Raw genomic sequence first — 10,643 nt, 5'->3', positions numbered from 1 at the left:
TATAGGAAAGGTTCTCCAGCTTCGTTTAAAATCTTACATTTCTACACCATTTATATATTCTAAAAATCTTAAGTATCATGTCCTTGAAACCCGCTGTCAAAATATTAAAAAAAAACAGCGAGTGAGAGAGGTTATGTTTTTCAAGCGTTTGTTTATTTGTAAATAAAAATTGAATATTTATCTCTACAGTGCATCCATACTATTAAAAACATCAAATTACACGATGAAGGAAAAACGTAAGAAAGAAAAAAAACACAGTAAGAAACACAAACGAGACAAAGAATCCCGTAACAAGAAACGACGAGAAAGCGTAAGTTTTAAGTTCTTATTATAATTATTTACTTTTATTAATTATCCGATAGCCGCTCCATACAGCCTACAGTTCAATGTCTGTTTATTGTTTAATGATAACAATAAACTATTATTTTTCAGTCTTCCAGTTCTAGTGGTTCAGAATCCGACGTATGGGTTGAAAGTCTACCAACAGCTCCAAAGGGTCCGCCTCCAGAACGTGAAGACTGGATGGCCATGACAGGCATGCTGAAAACATACACAAAAGAGGATGTTAAGCCTAAACGAGAGGAAAAAGATAAAAAGCACATAGATTCATACAATCCAGCTACCAGCAGCCGAGAACTAAATCCATATTGGAAAGATGGAGGCACAGGGGTGCCTCAGACTCCTGAAGAATTTAGAAAATCAAGGCCATTTGTAAAACCAGCTGATAATGATGATTACTATAGATCATCACAGTCAAGCTCTTATGTAAAAGCAACTAATGATAAAGATGACTACAGGTCATTGAAATCAAGGTCTTTTATAAGACCAAATGAAGATGATGCTGGTTATTACAAATCATCAAAAGCTCAGTCTTTTGTAAAGCCAAGTGATGATGACAATTACTATAGATCTTCAGGTTCTAAAGAGTATAGACCAAATTCTGAGAGAAGTGACAGAGATTATCACAGCAGCAGCAGCAGTAGTAGAGACAAAAGGGTTTCTTATGGCCAAAGAGGATCAGGCAGCTGGAGGAGACAATCTGATAGTGAGAAAGTAAAGCAATATGAAGAAGAATTGCAACCTTCACCACCACCTGTTGAAACTCCAGTAAAAGCAGAAAAGCCAAAAGATTCCAAATATCTTAGTGATGAAAAGATGAATAAATTGGCTGCAAAACTTGTGAAAGCAGAAATTATGGGAGACACAAAAGTTGTGGAGGATTTGAAAGCTAAGTTAGAAGCTGCTAGAGAGTATAGGAAGCAAAACCCTGATGCAGGTAAAGAAGAAGAAGATGATAGAGTCATGTTGATAGCAACTAACAGTGCTGGGAACAGTAGACCTCTCATGAAAAGTGAGAAAGGAGATCCAAGGAGTAAAGGAGGTAAAAGAAAAGCTGACACACATGACGCTGGTCAAAGAAACAAATACTTTGGAAATGATGACAAATACAATTTGGCACAAATGGTAAGTCATGTACACAGTAAGTTATGTGTGTTACTTTAATTTATTGTATTGATTTAATGTAAAAAGTAGTCACTGATTTTAAATCAAATTGTCAAAATTTCAGTTCCAACAAGAAAAATATGGCAATAATTACGATGATGAGGCTCAACTGGCAAGAATTGCAGCAAAGTCTAAGAACCCCAATGATGACCTTGAAGATATCTTTGTTGATGAGATATCAAAGAACAGAAATGAAGCGAAGGATGCTGAAAATGAAAAACAGAGAGCTATCAACCAACATGTAAAAATGGAGAAGTCTCTAGAAGGATGTGAATATTGTGTAGGCTCGAAGAATATGCTAAAGCATCTCATGGTGACCATGGGGAACAAAATTTACTTAGCATTACCTGCAAAACAGTCTCTGGTAAAAGGTCACTGCATTATCACAACTATACAACATTCTACTTGTGTTACTTCACTGGATGAAGATGTTTGGGATGAAATAATGGTAGGATTTTCACAATTTTAGTCATTTATAAAAACTTTTTTAGCATTATTAATAAGGTAACATCACAATTACTCTTTTTTCAGAATTTCAGAAGAGTTTTGACACAGTTCTTCAACTCCCAAAACCAAGATGTTGTATTCTTTGAGACTGCAACCAGATTACACAAATACCCACATATGGTCATCAACTGTATACCACTGCCCAGAGATGTTGGTGATATGGCCTCAATATACTTCAAGAAGGCTCTTCTCGAATGTGAAGCGGAGTGGTCTATGAACAAAAAAGTAGTAGACTTGAAAGGAAAAAATATCAGGAAGGGCGTGCCCAAAGGGTTGCCATACTTTTGGATAGATTTTGGTATGGACCCAGGATTTGCTCATGTGATAGAAGATCAACAGCTGTTTCCCAGGAATTTTGCTGAGGTGATATTTTTACCTACTTTTTTTACATCACTAAATATTTACTCATATATCTGATGTATAAGATTCTCTAGCTCTGGTAGATATCTGTATGTTTGAAATAACATTATTTTTCAGGAAATTATTGGTGGAATGTTAGATTTGGACCATCAGCTATGGAAGAATCCCCGCAAAGACTATGGAGATCTCCAGAGAAAGAAGGTCCTTGAGTTCCTTAAAGAATGGAAACCCTTCGATGAAATGATTCAAAAGAAATAACAGGGAACTGTTACTGTGTTACGGAAATAGTGGCGCGATTCAGGCAAACACCTCCTAATTTAATTTCATAGACTATCTTTACCCACATATTATTATTAGAAAAAAGCAGGATACAGATATATTGCCTAGTGGGAAAGACACACATCTCTTGTCTCTTTCCAAGAAAAGTATGTAACAAGCTATTATATATTATAGTCCAATAGACTAGACATTTCAATAGTATGCAACCCATTTGACCTGAGCTGTGAGCTCAATTTGGTTCAAGTTATACATGTGAACTTTCCTAAACCATACTTCGAATTCTAAGTATAACTGACATGTATATAGTATAGTTGTTTTCCCCGATTCTTTCCGATGTATTAGTAAGTAGCAGATAACTTAGAAATAAATTTAGGGGTTTACTGGAACCCGCGCCCTAGATTGTGTATTGTAATACCACAGATCATATAATACTAACGCAGAATATGGGCGGGCATACAAACTTATTCAACTAATTTCTTCCCTGTATTGGCATTGGTAGCAATAAGGGTACTTTCAGACTAGCAATTTCTCTCAGCAGTTTGCTACTCTACTCTAGACCCAGATTGCTTTTTTATACATAGCGAATTATTCAATTGATGACATAAACATAAAAGTCAATTGCAACATAACAGTAGAAGTACTACTGGCAACCTTGTTGCTAAACAGCAATTTCTTCCAGGCAACCAAACCAGCCAGGCAGATAATTATTCTTGGTCTATAAACCTTATGATAATAGGCTAGTTTCCAACTAGTCAAATCAGTTACTTTTTACTAAACGTCAAAACACGAAATTACTATGGAATTTGTATGAAAATGCACACTGTGACGTCATAGAAAAACGTAATAAAATGTCGAACTTATTATTACGTTTTTCTTGATTAAAATTCATAACTAAGTTAAATAAAATAAAGAAAATGCTTTTCGTTAGTTTCACATTTGTGTTTATTTAGTAATCAGAATTTCATAATTTATCTTGAACCTGGTACACGACCCAATTAATTTGTAGCAACGAAATGTGGCACTAGTGCATTCTATTCATTCTCAAGGGGTGCAACAGTAGATTAAGTTTGTATGCACTAAAAGTTACATTGTAAATATCATAATAATGATAATTAAATAAAAATCAAAAGATCATTAAATTATTTTTTATTTCATCCACCTTCCTGTTCTTCTCTCAACATTTCTTCTATTAATCTTTGCCTTTCTGCTGCTTGTCTCATTTTAGTCAAAACAACTGATTCGTAATCCCTGTCAGAGATCAATGAAGATCCTGAGGGGTCTTTCTTGGTAATGAGAACAGGCCTTTCATTCATCCATTTTAATGTTAGTGGGTTTTCTGGTAAACCTGAAACAGATTATAAAGATATAAAAGAGCACAAAAAGACATTTTGTATTGTATGATGTTATGTGGTTACTCAATTCATCTTTATTTTCTTTTGGATGGATATACAACTGACCTGCCTAATCGAAAATATATTTAATAGATAGGGTTAAAATATCTCAATGTTACTTACCTTTTTCAAAATCAACAGCCATTTCAGAAGCTTCTTTTGTAGCAAATTCAACCAAACCACTACCTTTTTTCTTAGGAGAAACTATAAGTGCTACTATGTCGCCATATTTCTTCAGGAATTTCCTAAGAGTAGCTTCATCATAACCGCCATTGTTAGGGTCGTTTTTCTCAGCTTTCCATTTGATTTTTATTCTGTTCAAACTGGGTTCCCATACAGCTTCTTTACCCTTTTTTATTTCTTCTTTCATCCTTTGCTGTTCTTCTTGAAGAAGACGACTGCCTTCTTTCTGAAGTCGTTCAATTTCTTTAGCTAGTTTTTGCTCATCTGTTAGATTGCTGTCTTTTCCTGACGCTGCCTCTCTTTCTCGCCTTTCTAAGTCATCTTTTAATTTTTGCCTTTTACTGTCTAATTCTTGGTGTCGTAATTTCGCAGCGGCTTTAGCTCTTAGTACTTTGTCATATGCAGCCCTTGCTGATGCATCAGTAAGTATTTCTAATGCCCGTGACAGTTCATGGAATGCCTCAGCAGCTTTTGGATCATCTGGGTTCTTGTCTGGATGGCATTGGAGGGCTTTCTTACGATAAGCCTTTTTGATCTGAAAAGTAAATAGACAAAATGTATTATATCCTCCGCCGTTATTCGAAGCCTTGTAGACATATTTTGAGATAGCATTCCTGTTTCACGACTGTGGCAACACCTTGATACACGTAGTTTCCGCCCCTACCCGCCGTTTACCCCCACCATGTTCACCAGGCAGGTAAGGGTTTAGCTATGATGTGTCTTCATTGGCGTTTTTGAATTCGCGCTGTGCACACCTGTCTTAAAGGAAACGCTGCTAGTGTTCGGTTGTTATATATAATATTACGTAGTTTCATTACATATATTCTTATTTAAATTTTTTAGTATTATATTTTGTTCTAAATGGCGGATAGTGATAGTTCGTCAAGTTATTCCGGCACTTCTGAGCAATCGGAAGAGCCGGAATCCCGTCCACGTGTCTCGGAAAGGAAGAGGAAGCGAGCCTCCAAGGATGCAGGCTCTAAGCGGCGGAAAACCGAAGAAGGTAAGGCAATTGAACGCCTTACCCAACAAGTAAGTGAATTGCAAAATTTTATTTACTATTCTCATATGTATCAAGCTGATAATGAAGTGGACCCATCTGTGCCTGTCGGACAGGTGTCTTCGAGGGAGAAAGATAATGTTTTCGGCCTAGAGCTCGTTACTAATCTGAAAGATCCGAAGGTCCCTGGTACATCCTCAGAACATTTGAGTTTGCTTCAGTCCTTGCAACATTTTCAATCTAGTGATTGGAAAAATGTTAGGTACTATGATACTTTGAAATCTTACAACTCTCAGCCTGGCTTTGTTGAATTGGAGGTTAACGACGAAATTAAATCATTCGACCGCCCGGGTAGTCTTAATTCGGCGGAAAGATTTATGGCTGCATTGACACGTGGTCTAATTATGCAAAATGAGGCAATGCAACAGGGCTTTTCTCAACTATTAGAGTGGTTTTCTGGCACCGACCTAGTCGATGCAAGTTCCTTATTAGAGAAAATTCAAGAAATATTTTCAGGCAACTATCAAAAAATTTCTCATGATTGTTTACAAATGGTTTGTGGGCGCCGTGCCGATTTAATAGAACAAAGACGCGATTTATTGTTGACAAATGTAAAGGACAAGTTTCAAAAAACAATAATTAACAAAATACCCCCATCACATGAACATCTTTTTGACAAAGAAGCTTTTACCAATTCTATTAAAAATTCTGGAGGTATTAGTAAAGTTTTCATTGCTCAAAAACCAAATTTTACTGATAAAAGAATACTGCCGGGAGCTCAGGCTACGCAAGTACCTAGCTCCAGCGGCCAACAAATGACGGCTCGCTCCTGGGCACCGTCTATGAATTATAGATTTGCGCCCCATCAGGGCATAATTAGACAGTTTTTCCCTGCTTATACTACTAACATGAGTGAGCAGTCCTTTCGTCCCGCGTTCCGGCCACGTTGGACAGGGACTCAACAGGCACAGCCCAGTCAAAAACAACAAGGTCCGCGCTTCTCTAGAACCGGACAAACATCTAACTTGCGCCCCAGATTTGCCAATAACCAAAGGAAATTCTGACTTCCACACGGGGTTTCGGGGGGGATGTTTAGAGGATTGTGTTCCAATTTGGCGTGCTATGGGAGCTTCGGAAACTCTGTTAAATATAATATCAGGTTACCGAATCCCCTTTCAAAGCAAACCACCTCTGGTGTCGGTGGCAGACTTAATCAACCGATTTCAGACTCCTCCGTCGCCGGAGATGGATCGTATAATACACAGCCTTTTGGAACAACGGGTTCTCGAGATAGCCCCCGGGACCCCAAGTTTTATATCCAATATGTTTTTAATCCCCAAACACGACGGGTCTTTTCGGCCGATTTTCAATTTAAAAAGATTAAACGAGTATCTGAAGGTGAGCAAATTTCGACTGATCTCTGTCAATCGAATTCCAGATTTTTTGCAACCAAAAGACTGGATGATAAAACTAGATTTGACGCAGGCATATTACCACGTCCCGATAGCGGAATCACATCGCTGCTTTCTACGTCTGTTATACAAAGGTCAGCTACTACAGATGACCTGTTTACCTTTCGGGCTAGCCACAGCACCAAAGGTATTTGCGTCGCTGACAAATTGGACAGCCGAGATTTTTCGAGAAAAGGGTATTCGAGTAGTGGTATTTCTAGACGATTACCTCATAGTCTCGCAGAGCAAATCTCTTCTTCTAGACCAGAGAGATTTGGTAACTCGAACGTTGCAGAGTTTAGGTTGGGAAGTCAACTTCGACAAATCGATTCTTACTCCTCAGAGATCAATAGAATATTTGGGCTTGCAATGGGATCCTTGGCAGAATCGAAAGTTTCTTCCAGAGGCGAAAATTCAAAAGATAAGGGACGTTGCTACCAGCCTCTTACTGCACAAGGCGGCGACTCTGAAGGAGCTCCAAAGGATTGTAGGTCTTTTGAACTTTGCTCGGCTAGTTGTACCGCTAGGTCGTCTCAATTTTCGTCACTTGCTTCGCCACGTCAATGTCCTTCTTCGTCTTCCAGAAGGTATCAGTTACCCTTTACTTCCTCAAACTCTAACAGAGTTGAAGTGGTGGACGTTACATTGCACGGAAACGACAGACCTTCATCCTCCTCAGAAGATGAATTTTCTTACAACAGACGCTTCGATGACGGGCTGGGGGGCAGAACTCAACGGTCAGCTTCTATGCGGAGATTGGACAGCAGAAGAAGGGCGTCTTCACTCGAACCACAAAGAAATGTTGACTATACTGAAATGTTTGTCAGGTTACGGTCATTCTCTGAGTCATTCATCTCTTCTGTTACAGTCGGACAACAAAGCAGTAGTGGCTCACCTGAAAAACGAAGGAGGGAACAAATCGAAACGGTTAATGGACCTGACTTATCATATTTTTCAGATTCTTTACAAACATCACATTCATGTTCTACCGTATCACATCCCCGGGAAGTACAACACGATTGCCGATCGGCTGTCTCGTCAGTCAACAATTTCCGAATGGCACCTGCTACCAGAAGTAACGCAAGTAGTAGTCGCAAAATGGGGCACTCCGGAAGTGGATCTGTTTGCTTCGAAGACAGCTCACATTGTTCCAAGGTACGTAACGTTGGATCAGCGGGACTCGTCAGCTTGGGCACACAATGCCTTTTCCCTCGAGTGGTCGTTCAACATAGCATGGGTCTTTCCTCCCCCGAATTTGATCCCCCGAGTGCTGATGCATTTAAATCGAGCTGTAGGGATTTATCTAATCGTTGCCCCAAGGTGGCCTCAGTCATTCTGGAGAGCGGACCTCAAGGCGCGGGCAATAGCACCACCTTTTACAATTCACAGACTGGAGAAGGTACTGGTGGATACCTCGACCGGCCGTCCTCCTCCCAAGATCCAGGATCTAGCGCTGGAGGTATGGAAATGTGGGGGTGGTCGGAAGCTGTAACTTCGTGGTCTGATGCGCAAAAACTGCTTTTATCAAGAGGGTGGAGAGCTTCCACGATAAATACGTATCGACCTGCATGGCGAAGGTGGGTTCAATGGTGCGCTGTATCAGATGTTTGTGTTACCAACCCATCGGGGAGTGATTTAGCTAAATTCTTAGCGGATTTGCATCTAAAAGAAAAGTTGTCCCATAAAAGTATATTGTTGCATAAATCGGTTGTTTCTCAATTATGTAACGCGACTAGCGAGACACGTCTTAGTTCAAATATTCTTGTAAAGCAAATCTTAAAATCTATTTCTTTGCAAAAACCTAAACAAAATTCAAAAAATGTATGGGACTCTCAAGTGTTAGAAAACTGGTTATTAAACAGTACGATTAACAATGACAATCTCTTTGAAGTGTCTCGCAGATGTGCAATCTTGTTACTACTTTGTTCCGGTCGTAGAATCCATGATTTAACGTTATTGAGTGTAGCCTCGGATGCCTGTATTATATCCAGAGATAGCGTGGTGTTCTGGCCGAAGTTCGGGTCGAAAACTGATTCTGAATCATATATTCAATCAGGTTGGAAGCTTTTAAGCAATCAGCAATATCCTAATCTTGATCCAGTCGCTTGGGTAACTAGACTGATTGAGTTAGGAAAACAGAGACGTCTGGCATGTTCGACTGAAAGCTTATTTGTTACTGCTTGTGGAATAGAAAGGCCGGCCAGTAGAACTATTATAGCAGGTTGGGTAAAGTCTATTCTTAAAGAAGCTGGTATAGACGCGACGCCAGGTAGTGTTCGATCTGCTGTAGCCTCCCGCAGTTGGTTGGATAATGAATCTTTGGACGTCATCATGTCCAGAGCAAATTGGAGGTCTGGAAACACTTTTAAAAGATTTTACAGGAAAGAGATTCAAGGTGGGACACGTGGACGGGCAGTACATCATTCCATTAGTTCATTATTTGAAGCTATTTGAAGTTTTTGTTTGAGTATTCTTTACTATATATAATTTTCTTATACGTAAACCTATAATTCTATATTGTAGTTTTGTATTCATACTTTATTATGTATATTTATTACTTATTAATATAAAAAACATTAATATAATATAATCAAAATTAATATTATTATGTCACATTGGCGTTTAGTTCACCAGGCGATAACAAACAGTGTCTCAAAATATGTCTACAAGGCTTCGAATAACGGCGGAGGATATAATAAGGGCGTTTTACCTACCATTAAAACGCAGATTATATCCGGAGCCTTATTCGAAGCCTTGCTTCAAGACCTGCCTGGTGGAAGAAAATTTTATCTTATAAAATTTAATATGTATTTTATATATTTAATTAAAATTATATTTTGAGCCCGCAATGAAGACACATCATAGCTAAACCCTTACCTGCCTGGTGAACATGGTGGGGGTAAACGGCGGGTAGGGGCGGAAACTACGTGTATCAAGGTGTTGCCACAGTCGTGAAACAGGAATGCTATCTCAAAATATGTCTACAAGGCTTCGAATAAGGCTCCGGATATAATCTGCGTTTTAATGGTAGGTAAAACGCCCTTAGTTTTCTTGCATTACACAACATTGGCTAATTTGAAGTCTATAGGAGTTTAATACTATTATTTCTATCTAGAACTGTATTACAACTAAATTGTCGGTTCTTTAAATAAAAGTAAAAGCGACATTTTCAAACTTTATAAGTTCTACTAAAAGATTCTTACCTCTGATTCTGTAGCAGTGATTTGAAGATCAAGAATGGCATATAAATCCACGTCTTCGATATTTTTCTTAGCCATCTTCGTCAAATGTTTAAAATCTTATATTTAATAATAACTGTAATGTGTGTAATAATAACTGTAGATATAAATTATAATTCCACAATAAAGCAAAATCTTTCCCCTTCACACTCCACAACAGCGAGCGAGCGAAAACAAACCGGAAACTTCAACTTTACATGTCAAAACACCGTCCGTTATGTTGGCGAAACTGTTGAAACAAAGAGAATGAAAAGGAACAAACATTCATTTCCGTCATCCGACTGACGTCCCAACCACCCTGCCTACCTGACATCAGATCTATGACTTACTCAGTGAGCTCATTTCACCTCAGTGAGTTAACTCATACATATCTCTATCTTGGCAATGTTCATCCATCAATTGTCTATGGATTAGGCTTTTTGGCGGGAGACGGGAACGGGACAGTTGCTTTCTTCATTGAATAATCTAAATAATTAATACGAAGTGGTGTTTTGTGGTTAATGATCGCATTAAGTTAGTCGGAAGACATTCGCGAGTGTTATTATATTGGAGTATTCAATAAACAAAGTGTATCTGCCTATTTTCGCTTCGTGTCAGGAAGCCGCTTCATAACTCAAAAGTTTATGCGGACTTTTGAGTTAATTCGTTTGGGGTTCGGAGTAGGAGTCTACTCCGTGGGTGGGGGCTTAGGTTTCATCATCATCACCTTTCATCATTTCATTAATCATCA

At 38.7% G+C, this 10,643-nt stretch overlaps 2 protein-coding genes across 2 annotated transcripts; one reads left to right on the top strand and one right to left on the bottom strand.

Moving 5' to 3' along the window:
• Positions 1-114: 114 nt before the first annotated feature.
• Positions 115-3,361, top strand: LOC126373102 (CWF19-like protein 2). The gene is made up of 5 exons (XM_050019103.1): positions 115-310; positions 433-1,464; positions 1,568-1,951; positions 2,035-2,373; positions 2,488-3,361. Exons 1-5 carry the CDS (start codon positions 224-226, stop codon positions 2,626-2,628), a joined length of 1,983 nt encoding a protein of 660 aa, XP_049875060.1. The 5' UTR covers positions 115-223; the 3' UTR covers positions 2,629-3,361.
• Positions 3,362-3,779: 418 nt separating this feature from the next.
• LOC126373185 (dnaJ homolog subfamily C member 17) lies at positions 3,780-10,153 on the bottom strand. The gene is made up of 3 exons (XM_050019229.1): positions 9,878-10,153; positions 4,164-4,758; positions 3,780-3,994 (listed from the first exon to the last, which is right to left on the bottom strand). The coding sequence occupies exons 1-3, from the start codon at positions 9,950-9,952 to the stop codon at positions 3,801-3,803; spliced, it is 864 nt and encodes a 287-aa protein (XP_049875186.1). The 5' UTR covers positions 9,953-10,153; the 3' UTR covers positions 3,780-3,800.
• Positions 10,154-10,643: the final 490 nt, after the last annotated feature.

Source organism: Pectinophora gossypiella, chromosome 15 (assembly GCF_024362695.1).
Source record: "Pectinophora gossypiella chromosome 15, ilPecGoss1.1, whole genome shotgun sequence".
NCBI classification, from domain to species: domain Eukaryota; kingdom Metazoa; phylum Arthropoda; class Insecta; order Lepidoptera; family Gelechiidae; genus Pectinophora; species Pectinophora gossypiella.
This window is presented reverse-complemented; position numbering and strand designations above follow the sequence as displayed.